This window comes from Sminthopsis crassicaudata, chromosome 1 (genome assembly GCF_048593235.1).
Source record: "Sminthopsis crassicaudata isolate SCR6 chromosome 1, ASM4859323v1, whole genome shotgun sequence".
Lineage (NCBI taxonomy): Eukaryota > Metazoa > Chordata > Mammalia > Dasyuromorphia > Dasyuridae > Sminthopsis > Sminthopsis crassicaudata.
Window position 1 is genome coordinate 496,283,361 of NC_133617.1, and position 26,659 is coordinate 496,310,019.

Here is a 26,659-nt window from a genome sequence, read left to right on the forward strand (position 1 = left end):
TAAAATTAATTCTAGAAAGTTTGAAGCTTATTTTATTTGAAAGTATTACTTTTACTCTCACTTTCCTTCCTTCCCCTTCTCTACTTTCATGTTTTAGTCTTAGCCTTTATTCCTTTAGAGGATGGAAAGCCATGTATCCATTAGTTTGAATGCAGAATAAAAATTAGGTAGTGTAACGAGCTGTCGTCTCCAGAAGCTGCTGGATCGCTCTCTGGGAAGAGATCTGCTGTGTCTTCTACTCAAATCTCTCCGACAGATTCTTCTTCCTGTAATGAACCGTTGTCTCCAGGCAGTTGCTGTTAACTCTTGTCCAAAGAAGTGACTTCCCTTCCTGCAGAGAGCCCCGTCAAGCCTGATGCAATTCAGAGTCTTCTTCTTTCTCTGAGAGTCCTCTCTTTTATTCTCCCAGAGAATGGGCGTGGGATAATGCAAGGGCTTCTGGGAAGAACCACCCCATCCAATGAGCTTGCCTCCTCTATCAAGTCAACCTGAGTTCTCACCTTGTAATTGTCCAGAAAACCTCAGTTCTCACTTAGTAATCCTAACATCTCCCCCTTTCTTTTGATTTAGAACATAGGACAGTCATGACCTTGAAACATAAATCCATCAATATGGGAAGTATTACAGATAATTACATAAATTACATAAGCACATAGTAACATAGTAACATAACACATGCTAGAAGTATATAACATAATCATAAATCGAAAATTTATAAATGTCCATAAGTCCATTGTCCATTAGTCTTATCTTGTGTGAGGAAGTCCAATGATTCCTGCTGGTTTTTAAAGTTCTTTAACAGTCTTCTTATTATCCATGCTCTTTCAGTGTCAGATGTTTCTTAGATCTTCTCCTTTATTTTGAGGCCTTTCTCTTTTTCTGTCTCTCTCTGATGGACAAGGCGAATATGACTCGTTGGCACCCATCTGATTCCTTCTCCTGCTGAAGAAATACAAGCAAACCCTCTCTCCCAGGCAGTTAACCTATCTAATTACCTTCTATTTACCACTTTCTAAATATCTTCTCATCATCTGGCAATTACATTGGAGTTGTTTGCACTGGGCACAGCCCTGTTGGTTTAAAAGGCCTGTATTCTCCCCAAGTGTAATCCATTTTTGCAATCTGATTGCCTTTTGACTGACTTATCAGGTAATCCCTTTCTGCCATGTGATTGCTTCTCTGCTGATTGATTAAATCAGAGTCCTGGCCTTCTAAAGGTTCTTTGGGTGTAACATCAGCTGCCATCATGCCCCAAGTCTTTTTTGCCAGGGGCCCTGGACCTGGGCCCCTCATCCCATTTCCCTGAATTATTCTACACTCTGATGCCCAATGGAGTCCTCTGTTGCATTTTGGACATGGGGTTTTAGGTCTTCTTTCACCCTGTCTTCTCACTGTATCTCCATACCTACACTGAGCTCTTAGATGTCCAATTTTTCCACATTGAAAACATCGCCGAGTTTCTCTAGAAGTCCCTTGCCAGGAGGGACCCTGCCTTTCCACATTCATCATTGTCCGGGTGTAAAAAGCATTTGTTTCCACTGTAGCACAGCATCTTATGATCTCCTCTAAAGGAGCATCTTTGTCTAATCCCCATATAATTCTTTTGCAAATCTCATTGGCATTTTCCTTAGCCAGATGTCTGGTCATTATTTCTGTAGCTGAATTTTCTCCAATAGTTCTTTTGACAGCAGTTTGCAAACGTCCCACAAAATCTGCAAAAGGTTCATTGGGACCTTGCTGTATTTTAGTGAAAGCCTCTCCACGATCTTTCTGTCCAGGAAGGACACCCCAAGCTTTTATTGCAGCCTTAGCAATTTGTTCATATATTGTCATGGTATAATCAGTCTGTTCTGAATTCTCTCCATACCGACCTTCACCAGCCAAGTGCTCAAAAGTGAATTGTGTGTTAACTCCTATTTCCAAATTGCATCTGACTTGAATTTTACATAATTCATGAAATTCCGAAAGCCATAATAAATTTTCTCCAGGTTCCAGGCATATCCTTGCTATGGATTTCCAATCATTCGGGGTTAGGACTTCATAAGACAAACCATCTAGTAACATTTTAACATAAGCTGATGTAGCCCCATAAAGGGTACAACCTTTTTTCAAATCCTTAATTTTATTCAAATCTAAAGGTGCATATCTTCTCCTTTTTTACCTACAGAGTCAATATTTTCAATCACAGGATATGCATGTATAAAATCACTTATATCCTGTCCTTCTCTCTTAGCTTTAACCAATGCTTTTTCTAATCTTGTCATAGGCTTAGGCTGCTTCACAGGAGATTCTGTTTGAGTTTCTGTCTCTTCCCCTCCTCCTTCTTCCTCCACCTCTGAAGGGTTAATTGAGGAGGAGATGGGAGGTGCTCCTGTTGCTGTTGCTCAGAATTGTACTTAACTTCATTGTTATCTGATTCATCCTTTTCACCTAGTTTAGTTGACACCTCCCCATTTTGCTCCTTCATCTCTTCCTTTAGAATAACATTTTTTAAAGCCATTGGATTAAATTATAGGTATGAATTGTATCTTTGGAAACTGAATTTGGTCTGGAACCAAAGGGTAAAATGTCACAAAGGTAATTGTACTGTTCACCTAATTGCTCTCCTACTAATTTCCACTCATCTGGATCCAATTCTTCTTCCAGAGAAAAAGAAGGACATATGACCTTCACAGTTCTTAAAAGTTCAGTAATCTCTCTAAAATTATAATCAATCCTTGGCTTTTCATAACCTTGATGATGCTCTCTAAACATTTTCCTTGAACAGAAGGTGTTTGCCCCATTTCACTATAAGAGATTCCTGGTTTGGCCTTAACAAGTTAAGTTCCTTATTTATCTATTAGCACACTCACTTAATCTTTAACAAAGTTTCCTCTTTACTCACGGTTCTCTGGGGTCAGAGAGACTGAGATCTGGATGGAGGCTTTTCTACTGGAATCAGGACTGTGTCTGTCCCTGTTCGGGTGCCAAATTGCGAAGGTCTGGTCTAGCTCCTCTTGTCAGGATAAGCAAAAGTCCTTGCCCCACGTGTGGACGCCAATTGTAACGAGCTGTCGTCTCCAGAAGCTGCTGGATCGCTCTCTGGGAAGAGATCTGCTGTGTCTTCTACTCAAATCTCTCCGACAGATTCTTCTTCCTGTAATGAACCGTTGTCTCCAGGCAGTTGCTGTTAACTCTTGTCCAAAGAAGTGACTTCCCTTCCTGCAGAGAGCCCCGTCAAGCCTGATGCAATTCAGAGTCTTCTTCTTTCTCTGAGAGTCCTCTCTTTTATTCTCCAGAGAATGGGCGTGGGATAATGCAAGGGCTTCTGGGAAGAACCACCCCATCCAATGAGCTTGCCTCCTCTATCAAGTCAACCTGAGTTCTCACCTTGTAATTGTCCAGAAAACCTCAGTTCTCACTTAGTAATCCTAACAAGGTAGACTTGTAAGTTTGATTTAAATAATAAGTTGAGATGGCATGACAGATGTTTTCATGAACACCTTACTATTTCCGTATTGTGAAATTTTCATTTATAAAATACTCCTCCTTTATACTATCTCTAAAGGAGTATTGCTTTTCTTAGAATTAAATGTCCTTGAAACTAAAACACAGTTTTAATAAAATAATAAATAAAATTGATTATCATTGAATGTACTGATATAACTATGACCAGAAGAAATTAATTCATCAATCTTATTCATTATATGAATGTTTAATTGATTGAATAAAAGGGAAATTTACACAAGAGATTGTAATAGAGTCAGTAATAATTTGTTTGCTACCATGGTTTTTGGAACCATGTTTCTTTATTTGTTGTACAATTTTTGTTTTGATTTAGAACAGAAAAATTTGTTTTCCCTGTGATTTTTATTTCTGCCCTATCCTGTCTTAAACTTTCTCTTCATTAAAAAGTGAAGTGAAACTAATAACATAATAATTGTGGGGCTGGGAATTATTGGACAAAAATGGGTATTTATATCCTCCTTTTCAAAAGTACATGAAAAAAAATCAGTACATAAAAGGTAAACATGTAGATCAAATTCTCCAAAAGATTGAAAATTTGGAGGCTCTAGGCTCAATTAAATGTAAGCTTCCAATCTAGTTTGTTTATTTGTCCCTGTAGTCAGTTTCAAGGGTTTTAGGAGTAAAGTCTTCATATAGCAGTGAATGATAGCTACATAGAACCAAATGTAGGATTATACTTAATATCTCATAAATCCATTAAGGCAGCATGAATACTGGATTTTTAGTTGGAGAACTTTATTTGAAGCCAAGTTCTATTTCCTGCTATCTTGGGCAAATTACATCACTTTGGTCTTCACTTCATTCATTTATAAAATGAACGGGCTATACAAGATGAGAGGTTCTTAATCTTTTGTGAATCATGTACTTCTTCAGCAAGTTTAGAATAGTATTTTTAAAATAAAATGTAGATTACAGAATAAATCAATTATTTTGAAATACAATATATATATATATATGCACATATTTTTTAGTTCAAGTTCATGGACTCCATCTGACTCTTGCAACTTCATTTGGGGTTTTCTTGACCTTTAACAAGAATTCTGGATGATTTGACATTTTTTGGCCAACTTATTTTATAGATGAAGAATTGAGAAAAACAGGGTTAACTTACTTGCCGGGGTCACACAGCTATTAAGTGTCTGAAGCCAAATCTGATCTCAGGAAGATAAGTCTTCTTGCCTTCAGGTCTAGTACATACACTATCTACTATACTGACTATCCCTGAAATACATGAATTCTGGTTAAAAATTTCTATACTAGGTGACTAAGTTTCTTTTTGTTCTAATCTTTAAATCTTAGATTAGAACATACAAAATAACTAATATTCTTGGTATCCTCCAGACTACTTAGTTTCTGTCTTTTCCCTTTTGAAATCTGTGCCTTTGGGAGGAAAAAAAATAAAAGGAGAATCAAAAGGCAAATGAAGAAGAGGCAGTAATATTTCCTTGACTCCTATGCCCTAAGGAACATGGAACTTTTCCATTGACTTATAGCTAAAACTTTACATATGTGTCTCTCTTTAGAATATTGCTTCCTTGAAAGCAGAGATGGCTTCATTTTCCTACTGGTAACCCTAGTGCTTAGCAGAGTGTGTTGCACATAGTAAACAATAAATGCTTCATTCATATGTAAAATAGCATATGCAATATGATCTTGAATTCTCTAGGAACAACTGTTAATGAAATTGCTGGAGTTTATTCACCAATTATCTATCATGAATATTAAAGAACTTTCAAGAAACACTGTTGTATTCTATCAAATAATCTATTAGAGAGATTGGAAAGAGTGGGAAATATATAGTAAACTCTTTAGCCTTATTTATCTAAATTTAATTTATCTAAATTATTTATTTGTTATCTAAAATATATTTATTAAGACAAAAAGAAGTCTAATAGGTTAACAATCTAATTTGATGAATTGACGCAGAGAATACTAATTCTTAATTCCTAATTCATTCATTTAGTACCCCTTCTGCTTCTGCCCTCTTGCTATGGAGGGATTGTACAACATCATCCTCCATGATGCTCTGAGATTTTCTCAACAGTTCCCTTTTTGCTGCTGCAGACTAGGATTCCTAACCCACTGGCCTACTTCTGCCCTTATTCTGTCATTCTGAGGCAACAACAAACACAACTCTACTCTTCCTTTTACCTTTAACACATGCAGCAAATATGAGGAATCAGGAAAGAGAGAAACTTACTGTGTTTGGGAAATTATTATAGAAAGGTGCTGTAGCAGGACAACATAAGAACTGAGGAACGAAGAAAATGGAGAGTAGCATAAGCATGTGGAGGATAAGGGCAGAGATCCAAAGGAAAAGGGATTAGCATAGAGATGCTACATCCTCAGAAGTCACTTGGAGTAGAGACTGAGGTTAAGGAAATGTGGTTTTTCCATTATGGAATGAGGCTTACATAGCTTAGAGATCTAGCCCTCAAGGAAATCTCCATCTAAGGGGTGAAGTAGTAAGCAACAGAAGAATATGATGGGGAAAAATAGACCAAAATGATCAGAAATAGAAAGATTTAAAATCTTGAACATATACATCAACAGGAAGATGCCTTCCAGCTCAACTAAAAGAGACCAGACATGGAACCAGAGAATATATGTTTTAATGATTTAAGAGAGAATAAGAATTATGAAATCAGATTTTATGTCCTGCACAGCAGAAATAATTAGCAGAGTAAGCAAGAAAAAAAAAAAATCTCCTCCATGATGACAAATCTCATGTTTAAGAGGGTCAATAAAGAAAGCCAATCTTAATAAAAAGAGAAACATAAAAAGGAATAGCATTAAAAGAAAACCTACTCTCTAAACAAGAAAAACCATCATGGTCTCCAAAATAAGATGTATAGACAATTTAAGAATTGTAGTCTTCCAGAAGAATAGTACAGTACAATAAATTGCCCAGAATTTCCAGAAAACAAAATTACAATCAAAAGAATGCAAGATCATATCTGGAAAAACTAAAACAACTTATCCTATAAACTTCAAGACAATTGTGGTTAAATTTAACAATTACAATGATAAATTCTTCACATGACCAGGGGAAAAGGCCTTCAAATATAAAAGGAAAAAAAAAAAGAACCATACAAATGCTATAATTTTTAAATTCTTTGTCAATTTGCTTGATATATATACACATAGATGTATACAAATCTAAGCTACTTTAGAACTGAAGCAATAATTATAGAACAAGTAAAATTCCGTTGTTTTTTTTCAGATTTTATAAAATTGTCCCTGTATTATACAAAGTTAATAATTATGTCTATGATTGTGTTGTCTTTATCAAAAGATTCTGAAAATTCTTTCTTACAGAAGTCAACGAAAGGCTCTGTTATCCTTGACTACATATTCCATCACATCAACCTAGTGGAGATAGATTATTTTGGACTGCGTTATTGTGACAGAAATCATCAAACGGTAAGTACAAAGGGGTTTTAAAAACTAGGTTATAGTTTTCCAACTGCAATTCAATTAGATTGCCCCATTTTCTACCTTTTCTGACATGATTTTATGGTATCAGATATCTTTTTTTGTTAAAATACCTTTGAAGCTATGAGAAATAACATTTATGCATAATTTCTTTACATCCATTTGAAGCATTTTTTCCAAAAAAAGGATGTATTTAAATGGAGAAAATGCAGGATCAGAAGTAAGGGTTTAGGTTTCCAAGTCCTTATCTGATTGCTTTTTTTCAGGTAATATACCATTCTATTCCCAATTCTCCACCTATTCTATCCTATTAATCCTATGGATTTAGAAGATGATATAATATGCATTGAAGTATTTACAGGAGTGACCCTGGGCAAGTCACTTAACCCTAGCCTCAGGGAGGGGGAAAATATTTACAGGAAATGGACAACTTAGGGTTTTTTTTTTTTAATTTGTTTTATTTTGGATGCTATTGTCTTCTTATTAAAATCCCCAAACCTTTAACTTAAAAGGAAATAATTTACATATTATTTTTCATATTCTTTATACCTAATGCACTAAAATATTTTTTCCAGCCCCTGTTATGTTAGACTGAATTCACTTGGCTAAGAAAAATAAATGTGTGTTGTTTTGGCTATATGCCATAGCTAAGCATTAGAATATACTACTGAAAAGACTGTTATTGAGAGATAATAACTTTATAGTTTTATTTCAGTTAGTTTCATGACTTGCCTTTTTCAGGAGATCTTCCATATAAACAGACAAGTGTTGACTGGGTGTCTCCCCAAAAGTATTTATAAAAATAAGAACCCTTTATTAAAACCCTATTTCAAACGAAGAAAGCTCAACTTTATCAAGGTCAAACTCAGATTATTTTAAAGTAAAAAAATAAATTCTACCCCATAATTGCCATATCTTCATTTTTAAATACTTGAAGTAAACTATTACAGAATGTAAAACTAAGTGATATAAATACATCAAAGGCTACAAAAGGCATCTTCTATGATATGTTCGTATTTATAAAATAACTTTTTTTTTTTGGATGCATCATTTTTAAAAATAGTTTTTATTTACCAGATATATGCATAGGTAATTTTACAGCTTGACAATTGCCAAACCTTTTGTTCTAATTTTTCCCCTCCTTCCTCCCCTCCTCCTCCCCCCCATGGCAGGTTGACCAATACCTAATAACATTTCTTTTAATGGAATCTAAAACAATTTGATTCTCAGACCTAAGTCTTTCCTAGAAAGATTGATTTATTTTACTAAATTTGCTTAGTCCTTATCAGATTGTTATTTAATTCACACACACACACACACACACACACACACACGCAACCATGAGAAACAAGTACATTTTAAATGTCATTATATTTTTAAAATGTTGAGTATTTTTAAATTTATCTTCAACTTAAATATAAAATGAGAAAAGAAAAAGTAAACTCTGCCATATACATAGAAGAATATAAGAGAGGATTCAACATAAAATAATAAATTTCCATTTCAAGTAAATCTGTATAAGAAATATTACATACTGTTTAAAAAGCTACCTTGTTTTACTTTGTTTTCTTGTAGGGTTTGGGAGTTTTTTGTTCTCTGCTGTGCCCTTTTTACTTTACTTCCCCCTCCTTTGCCTTAAAGAAGGCTATAATTAAGCAATGATACATACATATACATATATAGATATCTATAAACACATATATATATGTAAGACTGTACTCTGCATATTTAAACTTGCCATCTGTTTCTCTAAAAGTGGATAGCATCTTCCTTCAAAAATCCAGATCTTTCCATGTTTTCCTAAATCAACCAGCTAATCATTTCCTATGCCACAGTAACATTCCAACACAATTATATACTATCTGAGAGATTGTCTTTGAAAGATTTCCCCCAAATTTTCTGCATTCCTTCTATTTTGAGGTACATACCTTTTTATTTATACAAGGAAATTTTAATTTAAAACAATCAAAATTACCCATTTTATACAGATAATTCTCATACCTTGTAATATAGTTATAGGTCTGATACTGCTGAATCTACTTTGTTTGCATCTTTTTCCTCTGGTTTCTTTGAAATTCCCAACTTTTTGTTCTTCCAAATTAGGTTGGTTGTTTTTTTCCTAACTCACTGAGATAATTTTTTAATTTTTAAATTTCTATTGATTGAATAAATAGGTTAGGTAAAATCATCACTTTTTATTATATTGATTTTAATCTACTCATGAACAAAAAAATATTCCTTCCATTATTTAGATCTGATTTTATTTGTATAAAGTGTTCTGTGTTTGTGTTCATAGAATTCCTGTGTCTGTTTTTGGAGGCATGTACTATTTATTTAAAATGGTCTAAAATATTGTAATATTCCTAACACATCCCTTTTTTTCTCTTGATTTCATGTTTTAGCTTTAACTTTGTCTGAGATCACATTTACTACCCCTGTTTTTTTACATAATAAAAATTCTATTCCTACCTTTAATGTTATCTTTCTGTATATTTCTCAATTTTTAGTGTTTCCTGAAAGAACATATTATTGAATTAAAAATTTTAATCTGCTATCCATTTCCATTTCATGGGTAAATTCAAACCATTCACATTCTAATCTATAATTACTTCTTATATTTTTTCTCCTTCCTCTTTTTCCTCATTATCCTTTTTATTCTATCTTTTTTCACTCTTCTGTTTTATTTCCATCAACAACCTTGTCCTCCTATTCCTTAATTTACCCATCCCTCCTAGAATCCTTTTCTTAACTTCTCCCTAATCCTATTCCTTTGCCCTCTTATTTCTTTCTGAATTTAGAAGGCTTTTATATCCTTCTAAACATATATATATATATATATATATATATATATATATATATATATATATATATATATATATATATATGTGGTTCCCTCCTTAACCCATTGCAGGTGAAAATAAGATTCTAGTACTCCCTGATCTCTCTTCTACTAATTTCTTCTGTATCTGGTTTTCCTTTTATGCCTATTAAGATAATTGGTTCTTTTTATCTTTCCTTACACATTGTTTTTAAAAGAATCATTCCATCATACTCAGCTCAGCCCAAATACTTTTTTCAAACTATCTTTTCATATCTATATATAATATACATATGAAGGTATATATGTGAAATATATATGACTCAACAGAGTTTTATTATAATTGGTCTTCAGTGTTATATATCAATTTTTCCATTAAGTTCTCCTGTTTTTGTCACAAACTCCTGAAAGTCTTTCAGTTCATTAAATATACTTTTTTTTTCTTTCATTCAGAATTATACTTAATTTTGTTGGATAATTTACCCTTAGTCACAAGTTCAACTCTTCTGCTTCTGTGAAATATAGTATTCTAAGTTCTTCAATAACTGCTAGGTTTTGTGTAATGCTCATTGTAGCTCCATGATTTTTAAATTAGTTTTTTCTTGTAGCTTCCAATATTTTCTTTTAAATTCTTTGGAATTTGGTGATGATATTCCTGTAAGTTTTCTTTCTGGAATCTCTTTCATGTGGCTTTTGTTAGAGTTTTTCTATTTCTGCTTCGCCTTCTTGTTCTAGAACCTAAGGGAAGTTTCCCTTAATTATTTCTTGTAATATTATATCGATTCTTTTTTTAATAATTATTTTTATTAGTATATATAAAGTCTATTTTATATTATTTTATTTCTCCTTTATCTATTCTCCAGATTTTATTATGAGATGTTTTACATTTAGCTTCTAGTTTTTCATTCTTTTGATTTTGTTTTATTATTTCTTGGTATCTTAGAATGTCATTAGCTTCCCTTTGTTCAATTCTAGTTTTCAAGGAATTATTTTCTCCTTTAAGTTTTTGATTCTCTATTTCAAATTAGTTTACTTTTTTCATAATTTACTTGATTTTCTTGAATTGCTCTTTTCCTTTTCTAATTTTTTCTTGATCTCTTTTATTTGATTTTTAAAATCCCTTTTAAGTGGGACCTTTTGACACTTCTCATTAAGTTAGTACTTTTTTTTTTTTTTTTTTTTAAGCTCCATTGTCTTCCTCTGAATATCAACCTAGATCTTTGGTTGCCATAGTAGCTATATATGGTGGGGTTCTTTCTCCTTTGTTTATTCCTTTTTAATTTTGTTTGTTTTATTGTGTTTTTAACAGCTATTAGTATAGTCAAATTCTAGTCCTGAAGTATGGGGAATGTTGCCTCAAGCCTCAGGTCTTTCCTCCTGTTATTTTCTGAGGTCTATTCCAGGGCTCCATCTTGAGCTTACCTCTTTATTCACAATTGGGCCACCAACCATTCTGTCCCGCAAATGATCTTGCTCCCTATGGTCCCTCTAATGGCTGCAAACTACGGCTATTCTCTCTATCCTGGAACTAAAACCAGGATGCTCTGCTGTAAGTGCCTTCAGCCAATAGAGTACATGCCGCTCTCCTACTGCACTCATTAGATGTGTGCTAGTTCTTCCCTCCTATATCCAGCCCCAGCCCCAGCCCTAGCTGGTCAGTGCAGTTGTGTCTGACTATCCCTTGATAGTGGATGATCCTTCAATCGTTTCCTTCTCAGTTGTCAAACCCCCACACAGTGAGATGAATGTTTCTAAGGCTGAAGCTGCCTCTCTAGCCAGCTGCCCGCAGGGCTTATTATTTGTTGATTCTGCTGAGTTGACCTAGAGATGTTTGCCCTGAGTGAAGGCAAAACCTCTACCTCTGGAGATTGAATTTTTCCTGAAGTCTTTTCAAGTGTCTTTAGGACACGACTGCTTTGCAACTTTTGTTTATTTCTTCTGCTTTACATCCCCTCTGAGGCAATGTTTTGCCTGTTTGTGGAGGAAATTTGGAGAGCTGAAAGTTTTCTAATCTCCTCCACCTTCCCAGAATCTTCTCCCCAAATGTCATTATATTGTAAAAGAATTAGTTGTTGAGAGCTTTAAACTAATTACACACATATTTTTTTTTACTCCAAAGGTTAAAGTTTGCTGATAATTAACATTTTTTGGTATATAGGTTTTATAAAGATAACAGAACAAACAACTGATTGATTTTAGAGCAAGTATTTTAAGTAGAGTTGTCAAAGAATGTTATTTGTGTGGGGTGAGAAGATATATGAATGACTTGAAGTAAGTTATTGTGAGCTTTTAAATTTTATTATCCTTAAAAAAACCTAGGTAAAAAGTGAGATAATTTGCAGGCTGCTAACCTTGTTTTAACATGTTCAAGTAGAGGGTTTGGTATTTTATTAGTGCTTTTAAGTTGTCTGTGGGAATAAGTTTAAAAAAAAAAAAAAAAAAAAAAGAATGAGTAAAAAAATTGGTGAGAAGTTGGAAATTGGGTTTCTCTATTTTGCCCATACTAGAAATGCAGCAATCATTCTTGGGGCCAATCTTGTTGCCAAATAGTATGGAAACTTTTACTCTGCAACATTTTTTATTTGGGCTGGTTCATTCCTCCTTAGGCATCCTGGTGGTCTCCTTTTTCTGTGGACTCATCATATTGGTGCAGGACTTAGTACAGACATATAATTAGTTTTAGCACACTAAAATTCAGAACTCTTGAAGTCAAGAGACCCACCCATCTCAGCCTCCATGGTTTCAAGGCTTATAGGCTATGGGACCATGTATAGCACTGAAATGTTATTTTGTGTGTGTGTGTGTGTGTGTGTGTGTGTGTGTGTGTGTGTATAGGCAGAAAAGGAAAAACATTTTTGCATATGAGAATTTGTTTTGTTTTACTAGGTTTATTTGTTACAAGAATTTTGCTTTTGTTTGTCTTCTTTCTTTCAATGGAAAGAGAATGTAGCAAGCAGAACAAATAAATGACAATTGAAAATAGTTTAATAATAATAAATGAACATAGTATACTATGAGAGAACATCCACAAGGAATTACTGTGTAATAGAGTACTTCTTTAAGCAATTAGGATAATAAGATTATATTGTGAGATTCTTAATCTTTTCTTGGTCATGGACCCTATTTGCAATTTGGTGGAGTCTATTGACCTTTTCTTGGCATAATGGTTTTAAATAAATAAATAAATGGGAATTAAAATAAATAAATAAATTTAAATGAAAAAAAAAAAAACACATTAAAATAGCATAGGAACCAATTATGTTGAAATTCAGTTATCAGGTTCATGTAAACAATGAGATGGAGGACTAGACATTTTCTACACTCCTCATTACCTTTTGAAAACTGTGAGAGATTAAGCCATTTTAGCTGGCTCCATAGTCTAGGATACCAAAATCCACAATAAACAATTCAATGAAGTAACAGCAGAGAAGGGTAATTAATCTCTAACCCTTATCCAGAACTATCCACCCCTATCAGACTTAGGCAGGATTGCATAGGTCAACCCACTGACTTGCAAGAGAACCCAATTCCTCCTTCCCCTTCCCAAGTTCTTCAGAAAGCCAATAATCAGAAGCTTGCTTGGGCTTTGACAGTAATGTGGTGCCAGAGAATTGAGGAATGTAAGAAACTAGAGTAGGACATGTGTATATAAATGTCTCATCACTAAGCCCACAGCAAATAGACCAGCATACATCTGGGGCCAGTTCTGTTGCCCCTCCGCAGAAATCACTTAGGCATAGACTAAAGTCATGAAAGAGATTCAAACTTTGAGATCCAGGGCCCAGAGAAAATACCATCAAAGGGAAAGGAGGAAGAAAGTGAGCAATAGAACTATAAGAAAAACACTGAAATTTAGCTCTTAGGAGGCAGAAAACTCAACTAAAAAAGCATATAAAACCATAGAAAAGATATTAATAACCAAAAGAAAGATGGCCTCTAGAGAGGTCTTTGAATATACAAGAAAGAACATTTGAATAATATATTTTATATCAACCAGAAACCACAAAAGGGAATGGAATAATGCACCAAAGAGCAAAGAGAGCTCAAGAAACAACCCAAGATTCTGCAAACCTGAATCTAACCTTAATTTTTTTTAATGGACTCTTTTTTTTTTTTTTTTTTTGAGTCAGTTGAAGCATTTCTAGGAAAAAAACACTAAATTTAATTGCTTTTCAAATACCCCAGAAAAGAGATGTACCAGAAAGATTAAAAAAAAAAAAAATAACGCAATCAAGGGCAGCCAATAAGAAAATAATTGGAAGCCATTATTTTTCTAAAAGTACAAAAGGAGATAAGGATAAAAACAAAAGAAATTAGATGGAAAAAAGGGGCAGTGATCAGGCCTGTGTACTAAATTTGTGTTAAATATCTTAATGTTTTTCAAAGATAGAATGAGAAATGTGCTTGTGCCATGAATAATAGGCAATTTACTCAAGATGCTAATAAAGTAAGGAACAGTAAGATATCAGGAAGCAAACAAATTCACACTGATCTGTGTGGGCAGAAGTTTAGCAAACCATGAACACCTTCAATAATGTCAACTATATCTTGCAGGAGAAACTAATGAATTATGGGAAATTGCTAGAGCTAAAAAAAAAAAAAAAAAAGCACAAGGATATTAAAAAAAAAAAAAAAACACAAACAACTAAGAGGAATGACCCTATTACAGAAAAATTTTAGTTACATCCATGTATCAGCCACAGAAGTAAGGTAAAAGACCACCACTGATCACTTATTTTAGAATGTCAGGGTTCATAAAAAGCCTGCTACAAAAGAGAATTGATAGAAACATTCCACTTGGAGAAGGACAGGGCATCAAAAGTTATATATAAGAATATCACCAAAGGGAGCATCAAAAGTAATAGAGTTATTTTCTGCTACTTATATGGACTAAATATCTATTCAGGTGCACTCAAAATTTGAATGGAAATTTGGAAAGTTCAACAGAAGTTGATAGCTACAGAAAATGAAGAATAAAATTAGGGACAGAAGGAATTGAGAACCTGTTTATAAACTTATGTGTTTATAAAATAGTCTCAGGGAATTAGGGCTCTACAAAGACATCATAATCAAGTAAATACTATCTATTGCATCATGAACACCTACTTACTATCTACTAATTATATGAATTTGGTGAACAGGTAATAAATAATGAGTTACCTAAGAAGATTTCCTATTTGCCTATCAGAGTCTAACACAACTAAATAAGAACTCAGAAGATGATGACGCCAATGAAGACAGAATTGGGTTTGATATTCACAGGGGGTTCGGGAGAATTCAACTGAGTTTTTTTGGTCCCAGAGAGAATATCTGTTCAGATCATGAAGGTCTTTACCTAAAAGTAGATTCTTTTTATCTTTCTACTCCAGTTATTTTTTTTTTAAGTTTAATCTGCATTATTAACATTTTCTCCATTTTAATAAAACTAGACAATCAACTAAAGAATAAATCAAGTCCTGATCTGTAGCATTTACCACTCTCATTTGTATAACTTCACACTGAAAATTTAACTCTCTTGAGGTAGTATAAGCTGCTTCAATCACATCCCTGGCTACAACTCATGGACTACTATAGTCTTGAAAGAATTGAATTTGAAGATCATATGAAGAGCCTTGGAAAGGTGTATGCTGTGGTGTCCAAGAATGGACACCTGGGATTGATAGCATCATCCACAAGTGCTGCAGGGCAGTAGAAAATGCAGATATTGCTAAATAATTACAAGCTTAGAATTGGTAGTATTGATAATCATTCAGAAGCTTAGAATTTTGACTGAAAACCAAAGGTTCTTTGTTGTTAACAGTAAACATAGCCATACAGAAACTCAGGACATCATAAAAATGTCAGGTTTATGTCTCTGGTGACTGAACTTGCTCATGATGCTTCAGGAAAACAAAACAAAACAAAAGCAAGAGAAGTGATTTCTCAAGTAGTTGGCTACCTGATGCCCAATAATGGAGTATATATAAAATGAGTTTTATATTTAACTGAATTATAGATGGATAGATATATTTTCTGACATTTCATTTTGCAATAAACTTTTATATTATGCTTCATGATATGAATATAATGTTGATATGTATCTATGTAAGCAGTGTTTTGCATGTACTGGTGATAATGTACTTCCTTGATATGCATTTTGATATTTTTCTTACTATGCTACATATAGATTATACATTTGGGGTTTATAAATTTTATATTGCCTAATATATTGTAATTACATGCTATAATACATTATATTTATTATTTGTCCATAGCAATTTGCAGTCATAATATCAATATGTATTAACTATATTAATTATGTGAATTTTTTAATATGCTTACTTCTGTAAGCTATATTGTATACCCACCAAAATCTTTGTGTCTAAATTACAGAATATTTTTCACTGTGGTAAAGTTATAAAGATGGGCCTTTGTTACCAAATAAACAGAAAAGAAAGGAATGTGGTCCTAACTGTGCCTGCACCTTTTCTCTTCCTGCTTCTCAAATTGAGAAAGTGGATTGGGTTTGGGAATTTAAATCTTTAGCTCTTGGTACTTTGGAGCTTGATCTGACTTGTTTTTGAGAACCATTGTTTAATTATCAATGTCAGCATTTATACTTTAACAGTAAACAAATGCTACAGATTTATTGTTTTATTGATTATCTATATTAAGAATGTGATGGAGAAAATACTGATACTGAGATAAAATTTAAAAGTATATAATTTTTTTTCAGAGGGTAGGAGTGATGTAATATTGCTTCTAGGGGAGACAGCAATAATTTTAAGGTCCTCTGACCTTAGGGGGCTTCTGTTCTAACAATTTGTCAGTGATTCTAAATCTTCTGGTTTTGAAATCTGTGAACTTAAGGCCCTCTGATCTAAGAATGCTATTGTTCTGTCAATGATTATAAAAGTCTTCTGGTCTAGAAATATAGTAATATTTCCTCCCTTAAACTTTAGGGAAGATATATTAGTGATCCTGACTCTCTAACTTTAGGATGCTGTTGTTCTAATAATCTTGTCTGTCAATGATTCTAAAGTCTTCTTTCTTCTGTGCTAAAGCTGCTTTTTCTTCTTTTTTAATAATAACTTTTTATTTTCTAAATACATGCAAAAATATAGCATTCACCCTTGCAAAACCTTATGATCCAAATTTTTCTCTCCCCTTACTCCCCACACTCCTTCCCCTAAAAAGCAAATAATCCAATATAGGTTAAACATGTTATGCTATAGCTTCTTACAAGTGTAACCTTATTTGATTTTCAGAACAATCTTGTGAAGAAGGTGCTATTATTATCCCCATTTTACAGCTGAGAAAACTGAGGTCAATAGAGATTAAGTGATTTGTCCAGAGTCACATAGCTATTAGGTCAAATTTAAACTCAGGTCTTCCACTAGCTCCAGTTCAAAGCTTTGCTATTGAGGCACCATCTACTTGCTTGGAAGGAAAAGGAGGGCATCTAAGACTTTTTTTCTCAATTTATGGATGAACCAAGAACAACTGTGTATTTTTTCTAGAAAGCCTGGCACTAAAACTGAAAGAACTTGGCAGATCTCACTCTTTTCATGAAAGAATGGATAGTATTATGCATTCAGAAGTCTTGCCTAGTCCATCTCTTGTTTTTAATCTCCTGCTGTATATTCTTTGTCCCTCTTAAGAACCCTGAAGTTTTATTCTTGGCTAAATAGCCTGTGCTTTCATGCTTTTAAACTAAACTCCCTGGTTACTGGTTTTTCTACATTCATCTCAATTTGATTAACACCTACCAAATGCAAAATATTTCTAGAGGTTAGTGGTATAAAAGTTGCTGTTGCCCTTAAGCACTGACTTTCTAATAGAGATGCTATATGCTTTGGGGGTCAGTGTTTTCAAGTAATGAAACTTCATTTCCTTTGGAAAAAAATAGAACTTAAAAGGTAAATGGGAGACTGTCTGAAAATCTGAGCTTTGAAAAAACAAAAGACTGAACTGTAATTTGTCATTTCCTCACGTTGACATTAGTTTTGTTGACTCTACCTACTTGATGAGGTCCCGAGTAACTAAATGAATTTGGCAGAGAAAGGCTGAAGTATTGCTAAAATTACTTCATGAGGCAAGCAGGGAAGGGCATTGATGGGGATCAGTTTGACTTCATATGTCTGTGGAGGTCCTGGATAGCCCCACTTTGCTGTATCCAGTCAGAAATTGGACTAATGTCAAACTCTGGGGTTAAATTTCCCCTATAAATCTGTCTATAGCCAATGCCATCTTTCCTGAATCTCTTTGGAGGTAATAGTTGGCCATAGTAATTTGCCTTGTAGTTTCTTTTCCTTCTTTCTTACTCTTTTAGGGTGCTAAACTCTTCTATGGATTTAGCCTGCCTTCTAAGAGCATAGTCCAACCACATGGGGTGTTCCCTTTCTCCTGGTTAATTGTGAGTTTCACTAGGGAACTTGTCTTTTCCATAGTTTCTTGTTATTTGCTCTCCCAACTCTATTTCATATTTATCATTTCTGATGTCTTTTGTATCTTTTCATTTTCTCTTTAATATCTTTTCCTAAATAAGCCTATCTTTTGCCAAAGAGAATGGCCATTGTGAATTTTTCACATGACTGAGCCCCAGCATTTGGTGCTAATTGTTCTTCATTGTTCTCATCATTTGGTGTTAGAACTAGGAATTGCTTACCTGTACACATCATGCTCATCCACTATTTATAAAATTCTTATGACAGGAGTCACCAGTAAATTATCACATGTGTACTAAGTCTCTCCATTATGATCCAGTTTTTTGTTGGATTTAATGCTGTAGTCAACTAGAACTGCTACAATCAGTTGAGGCCTGAAATAAATCAAAGCCCTGAGATGAGGAATAAATTATCTTTAATTGAAATAACAGGGTAGCAAAATAGCCACCCAGGAAGATGTCCCATGAGTGTAGAGCACAATGGATTTCCCAACTAAGAGACCTAAGAAAGGTCCTGTATACTTTTAGGAGGTAGTATTGATGGAGTGAATGAGACCCCAGCAAAAGGTTTTGTCTGTGCTTGCAGCCCAGAAGCCATTAGGAAAGGCTTGACAGAAGAAGAATTTGTAAATTTATAAAATTTAAGCAGAATTTGAGCAGGGTCTTTGTTGAAACGGGCCTTACCTAATTGAATTTCCACAGCTCCTCCCAGAAATGAGCTGGGAGGAGCAGTGACAGGATTATCTTGTAATTCCTTGTCAAATTCCTTGCACTGACAAAATTATCATGACCCAACAGTTACTATATCCATTAAGTGGGCTCCTATAATAAACCTACACAATTTTCTACTTCCTAGCTAACTGAGCCTACCTTAATGGCATCTTCCTCTATCATTTGTTATGATGTATTTCCCTTTGTTAATGGATAGTTGGCTTGATATTAATTTCTTTTTCTTTTCTTTCTTTTTTTTTTTTTTTTTTTTTTTTTTTTTTTTGCTGAGGCAATTAGGGTTAAGTAACTTGCCCAGGGTCACACAACTGGGAAGTGTTTTCATATTAATTTCTAAAAATCTCTTTTGAAACTTAAGTCCACCAGTCAATTATGTAATAATAAGATATTTTGACTTTGTCTAAAATCTGTACTTTTTTTCTAATAAATTCTCCTCCTGCTCTTAGGTGTAGGATTTGTGTATATCTCTTCTTTCTTAAACTTGCTAAGTCTTCTGTTTTAATTCTGCTCCTTAACTTAACATGCTATTACTTAACCTCCCCCCACTCATGGATTCCTCTCTTTTCTTCTCCTATCCTTTGCTTCCCTCTCCACCCATCCTTCCCTCCTTATTTATAGATTTTGGAGGGTGCTATATCCTTCATGATATATAACTCATTCCCAGCATGAGTAGGTTTCCAGAACTATGAGTCCTCCTCCCTTCTCTAATGCCTCTATGTCTATTCTTCCTCTATGCCTTATTTGTATAAATCTTTCTTTTGATCTACCCAATTACTGATATTAATTTTAAACATATGATATGTATTTCCATGTAAAAAACATAAATAATTTGTTCATGTTAAATTCCTTGAAATCAGTCTTGGGTATAGGCTCTTATATGTTAAATTTTCTATCGAGCTTGCTTGGGTTTGTTTGAAACAAAACCCTGAAAATCTTCGAGTTTACTGAATGTCCTTTTTTTTTTTTTTTTTTTTTTTTTTTTTTTTTTCATTCGACATTGTGGATAATTTTGCTAGATATACTATTTTTGGCCAGAAGCCTAGTTCTTTTGATTGCAATTTTATGTGATTTCAGGATCTGGAGTCTTTTATTTTGTCTGCTGCTAAGTCCTGTACATTTCTAATTGTAACTCTAGCATATTTGAATTTTTTTTCTTGTTTCTTGCAAAACTTTCTGTTTGATCTGGGAGTTTCAAAACTTGACAATAATATTCCTATGGATTTTCCACAAAGGATCTCCTTGAGGTGATGATCAATGGATTTTTTTCTATTTCTATTTCCCCCCTCTTGTTCTATCATTCCAGGACAATTTTCGTAGATTATTTCTTGCATTAATGTGTCAAGATTCTTTCCTGTTCAAGCTTTCAGGTAGTCCAATATTCTTATATTTTCTCCTCTTGTTCTGTTCTTCAGATGTGTTGTTTTGCTTATGTTTCACATTCGTTCCAATTTTTAAATTTTTTATATCTTGTTTTGTTATTTCTTGGTCCCTTATAGCTTCACTGGCTAATTCTTGCCCAATTCTAATTTTCAAAGAGTTATTTCCATTTTTAAGACTATTTCTTTTTCTAGTTGGATAACTTATTTTTCATAATCTTGTTTTTCTTATATGGTTTTTATTTTTTAAATTTTTTTCTCGGTGTCTCTCATTTGATTTTTTTTTTTTTTTAGTTCTATAAATTTTCTCTAGACAAGGAGCCATTGAACATTACTCTTTGGGGTAGAAGAAGCTTTTTTTTTTTTTCCCTTGTTTTACTCAGTGTCCTATTCTGAAGATGAACTCTGGTGTTCCCTATTCCTCTAGTAAGTTTCTATGATTGGGTTCTTTCTTCTTTACCAGTTCATTATTTTTTTAAAAAAGAAGAAGTATAAATTTAAGCACCTCTGATCCTGGGGTAGGGGGATGATGCTCTAGTTTCACTTCAGCTCTCTCCTCTGACCTGAAATCCCAAACCAAAAGTTCCCCCCTCCTCTAGGTTCACAAACAGTAACATCCCTACCTCATAACCTTTGCATCCATTACATGTGCTGGATTCCTTTCTGCCCAGGACTATATCTCTGCATCACAGCTGGTCCTGGCATTCCTAATCACCCAGGATTCCCTCAGTCTTCCCAGACTCAGACTTCCAACTCCTGTAGGCTGTACTGGAGGTGAAAGTTTTTGTGTTTACCCCAGGGTTCCCCACTTAGTGTTTGGGCAAAGTTAGCCTAGAAATTTTTACATTTCACATGGGGGTCTTTGGATCTTCTTGGGCTATCCCTGGAGGACCCCTGATTTGCCCTAACTCTTCTTGATTTTTCACCAGTCTATGTTCACCCTGAGGTGCAAATTTGTTCTGTTTGTGGGGGGATATCTGGAGAGCTTGAAATTTACTGTCCTACTTTGCCATCTTCCCAGAATCTTCCTCCCACATTTGCTATAAACAATTTTCTGCAACTCTTTTCTGATAAACTTCTATTTAGTCATACTTGGTCAACCTTGTACTTGTAAATATGTTTTTTGGATCCAAATATAAGACTTTACATATATTCTGTTTAATTTAATCTTCTTAGAAGGATTCAATCCAATGTTCTATCCTGTCGTAATCTTTTTGAATCCATCATCTATTTTATTAACTATGTATTCCTACTAGGTTTTTTGTCATCTTTCAGATCTTCCTTATACCTTTTTCTAAGCTATTGATTAAAAAAAAAGTTAAAAAGCATAGGGCCAAGTACTAGGAACTCAACTAGAGATCTTTTTCCAAGCAGCCATTGGATCATTGGAACCATTAGTGGTTATTCTTTGGTTCAGCATTCAACTGGTTCTGAATCAATTTGTATTGTCATGTAGCTCACATATCTCTAGTTTGACCAGACATTGTGTGACATTCTTAGGGTACTTTGGTAAAATATAACAAAGTATATCTACAATATTAATGTCTTAATAACCTGTCAAAAAAGGCAATGACATTGTCCTCACATGAACTGTTTTTAATGTAGCCATGCTGGTTCATTGTGGTATTTCTTTTTCTAAAGTTCACTAACTATCCTTTTAATGAAATTCTAGAAATTTGCAGTATAGAGAATCAAAGTCAGGAGCACTGATCAGCAGTTTATGATCCTCTTAGGTTTCTTTTTTCTTTATTTTCAATAACTATAAATAACTTCTTCCCTCTCCCAATTTGATACATGATATCTATATAATAAAAATAGCATATACATAAAGAGAAATAAACTTTATTCTCTTCTGGGGAAATAGTTTCCCATTTATAATGAATAAGACACCTTTTACACATTCCTTTGATAAATCAGAAGAGTTCAATAGCATCCATGCTTCTATTTTACTTGGAAGGGAGTCCAAGTACTGCTTGAGAGTGAATACATTGTGTTGCTTCTTAAAGTCATATTTATTGTATATTTATCATTCATAATAAAACCTGGGAAAAGCAGACAATTTTTGATTGATTTTCATTTTCTTTGCTATAGTTATAACCATTGATGTTTTATCACTTTTTGTTTTTGTTTTTAACAGAAACAATTTAGACTCATCATGTAAAAAGGTAGTCTTGATTTGTCTTTCATTATCCTTATTTCTTAAATATTTATTATGCCCAATAGGCATATACAACTTTATTGTTTTCCTACACCATAAAAACTATATATTGGGGTAGCAAAGAACTGGAAATTGCAGGAATATCCATCAATTGGGAAATGGCTGGACAAGTTGTAGTATATGATTGTGATGGAATACTACTATGCTTTGATAAATTATAAACTTGAGTAGCTTAGAAGAACATGGGTAGATTTGCATGGAATGATGAAGAGTAAAATGCAGAAATAAGAACATTGTATATAGTAAAAGCAATGTTATTTTAAAAACAACTTTGAATGAATAAGTCATTTTGACTTATAAATACCAAAGCAATTAAAAAAGACATATGAAAAGAATGTAATTTTATAGACTTGAGTCTGTAAAGGGGGGAAGTTTATTAAAATATTGGCTAACTGATAAGTTGTATTAGGAGCTCTGGTAATAGACAAAATGATTCTAGTAACTTTTCATAGGAAATATGTTTTTGCCTAATTAATATATTGACATATTTATAATAACCTTGATTTAACCTTACATTAATTAATAATAAGGATTTTTCATTAAAATAAAATTAACTTGCTATTGGTATGTTATGGGTTAATTCCAATTCATGCCAATTTTCTGATATTTTAAGTCCAAAACTGAAATGAAATGAAATACTCATAGGCTCTTGAATAGCTAATAAAAGGAAGTTTATGGAACCAGTGAGGAGTGGAGTCATGATGACAGATAAAAAGTAGGGATTCACCCGAGCTCTCCTAAATTCCCCCTCAGAAGAGCTTTAAAATCCCACTTCAAAATTAATTCTGGAGTAGAAAACCCAGCAAAATAATGGGGTGAAATGGGTCAGCTAGGTGGTGCAGTGGATAAAGCACCAGCCCTAAAGTCAGGAGGACCCAAGTTCAGATCTGACCTTAGACACTTAATACTTCCTAGCTGTGTGACCCTGGGCAAGTCATTTAACCCCAGCCTCAGGAAAAGAAAAAAAAAAAAAATTAAAAAAAAAAATTAGTTAACCAGTCTAGAATTCTATCAAGGTTGACTGAGGAATTTTTACCCACAATCCCTAAAGGGAAAAAAAAAAAAAGAATAGACATTCTTTATTTAAAAAAAAAAGAACAGGAAAAAAGTGCTTGAGATTGTTCACAGACCAGAGCAAAGATTATACCACCTTGGAAGAACTGAAAGTTTATCATCCCACCCACTTCCGAACTAGTTCTGAAAACAGCTGCACAAAAAAACCCCTGAAGCTTGGAACAGTGCTTCCACTACTCAGGAATAGAGCCCCATTTTAATGTCAAGTTAAAAGTCAAGATTTGGCTTGAAAAAAATGAGTAAACAACAAAATACAACTTGACTATTGAAAGTTACTATGGTGACAAGGAAGATCAAAACACAAACTCAGAAAAAGACAACAAAATCAAAATTCTAAATGCAAAGCCTCAAAGAAAAATATGAATTGGTCTGAGCTTTGCCTCCCTCTCTCCAAAAAAGAACTAAGTCAAATTTATAAGAATACAAACCATTCCTGAAATGATAAGTAGTCAAAGGATATGAGCAAGCAGTTTTCAGATGAAGTATTCAAAGCTATTTATAGTCATATATTTTAAATGCTCTGAATCATTATTGAACAATTTATAGTAAATGTGACAGAATACTATTGTGTTACAAGAAATGATGAGCAGGATGCTCTCAGAAAAATCTGGAAAGACTTTACATGAACTGCTCAGAACCTGGATAATATTGTACACAGTGACATCAATATTATATGATGATCAATTGTAAATGATAACTATTCTCAGCAATACAATTCTGAAAAACTTATGAAGAAAAACGCTGACCACCTTCAGAGAAAGAATTAATGGAGTCTTAATGCAGATCAAAACATACTTTTTAAAAACATTCTTTCTTTTTCTTGTTCTTTTTGGTCTGCTTTTCTTTCACTACATGACTAATGTGGAGGTGTGTTTTACATGACTGCACATGTATGGCCTTTATCAAATTGCTTGCCTTCTCAGGAAGAAGGGTGGGGAGGAAAGGAGAAAAAAAACTTGGAACCCAAAGTTTTGTTTTGTTTTTTTTAATTAATATTTAAAATTGTTTTTTATATCTAATTGAGTAAAAGTAAAATTTCAAGAAGGTAGTTTATTTAGCTCTACCAGGGAAAGAATATTTTATAAGCAAATTAAATGATGAATTATTTCAGCTAAGTGCAGCTTCCTCCTGATGTTAGTCATGCTGTTGGTCCACTGTCAGAAGCCTCTAAAAATATAGGTGAAACTACTTTTATATTCAAGAACAGGAAGGTGTGCCAACAATGTTAGTCAGTCTTCAAGCCAATCAAATCTCAAATTAGAGTTTTGGTGTCTCACGCAGAAAAAAGCTAGGTTTCCAAAAAACCAAGCCCTATTTACATTGAAAAACCCTAGGAAATACAGTTTCTATAACAGATATTTAAATTGCATTATGGGGAATATCCCTTCTTTCATTTTACTTTGATGCTTAAATAGATCTAACCTTAATTTTTAAAATGTACTTGTAAACACCAGAACTAAAGTTATTAAATAATCTTGTTTGACTAGGATAGACCTAGTTTTTGAGAATATGTACTAGAATAGGTATCATTGGAAATGTCCCAAGCAAACCTATTTCTGCTTCATATTCATTCCTGTTCTCCCAGTTATAACTGTAAAGCCTACAAGTATTTTTTAATTATTATGTTAAATAACAATTAAATTTATTTCAGAAAACATTTATTGAATGTCTGATTTATGCAAGGTCCATAATTATATTCTATTTCATAGACTTCACAGTAGTTTCAGCTGCTACTAGAGTATCATGAGATTTTTAGAGGGCTGTCACTGTCTACAGAATGCTAGACTGACAGAGGAGAAATTATTTACCCAGTTAGTTAAGACAACCTTGGCAATCTGATTTCTCAATCTATTTATGCAGCAAATCAGATGGAAAAGTTGAGATGTCATAGAGACAGGTACATTGACAGTAGAAAAAAAAAGGAAAAAAATTAAGTCTAATAATCAATAAGAGAAAAAAATTTAAAATATATGAAAAGTATTTATAACTTTGAAGATAGCTGGCTCTTTCTCCCATATAATGCTACTGGAGGTTACATAGGGAAAAGTCCTAAGCTTAGTTAAGAGAGAGAAAGAAGAAGGTTAAGGCTTAGGGCAAGCTGGAGCCAACTTGAACCAACTCATTATTATATTTTCAGTCATAGCATCTACCTCTCAGAAAAATGTAAATTCAAACCTTAATTTATTGCTTTGTTGATTTTTTTAGACTTAAGAAAGTGATGAAGAAAATGTTTTTCATGTAGCTTAAACCTTAAGTGTGTTGTGTACACATTTTTAACAAGAGGCATTTATAAAAATTTACCATCACACCATTGTTTAAGGAGTGACTTTAAGTCTTAACACAAAAAGCACTGATGTGAAATAAACCATTTCCAAATGATCCCTTATAAATGAGATACTGTTGCCCAGAATCTCTATCAATTATTTGTTACATTGCAGAGATTGTATATAGGATTCAAAATATGACAAGATGAACACAAAAATCATGGAACAATCAAGCAGTTAATATAATTCTTAATTAGAATGTTGCATGGAATTGTTTGGTGAACCAGTAAGAATTCAAATGGAACACAAATATAAGTTATATGTATCTTTAGTGGGTAACCTAGGACACACTTGAGGGATTGTAATAGTTATTGTAACTCATACTGGCTCGTGTCCTGCCTTCTTCTGTAGGTTTATAGGAAGACAGTGTCCCTTTATCATTAACTGGCAAGGTGTAGAACTACTCCAGTCTCTAATAATAATAACATTAACTAGCATTTTTATAGAGTGTTTAAGATTTACAAAGTACACATGTAAAGTGGGGAGGAACACTCATCAAGAAGGATCCAGTCCTGGGAGCATACAAAGGGAGCTCTATCTAGTATTAACCTACATAAATGTTTGGGGAATTCACTTCGAAAAGTGTGTAATGACGAAGCCCTGTCTCTAATTCAAAGTATGAACAAATATTTTGTGACTGTTTCCTGTCTGCCTAAAACACTAGTGAAGAAAAGCATTTTTCAGTGATTGCTGAGTTAGAGCTCAGTATATATTACAAAGGCACTTTCAGGACATATTAATCATTCTCTTCCT

General features: G+C 33.5%; 1 protein-coding gene across 1 annotated transcript in view; it reads left to right on the forward strand.

Annotated features, from left to right (window-relative positions):
• Positions 1–26,659, forward strand: part of LOC141550620 (band 4.1-like protein 4A) — a 158,278-nt gene that overhangs the window by 39,501 nt on the left and 92,118 nt on the right. Inside the window, exon 2 of the mRNA XM_074281448.1 lies at positions 6,826–6,930. Within this exon, the coding sequence (XP_074137549.1) occupies positions 6,826–6,930 (105 nt within the window). The remainder of the gene's footprint in view (positions 1–6,825; positions 6,931–26,659) is intronic.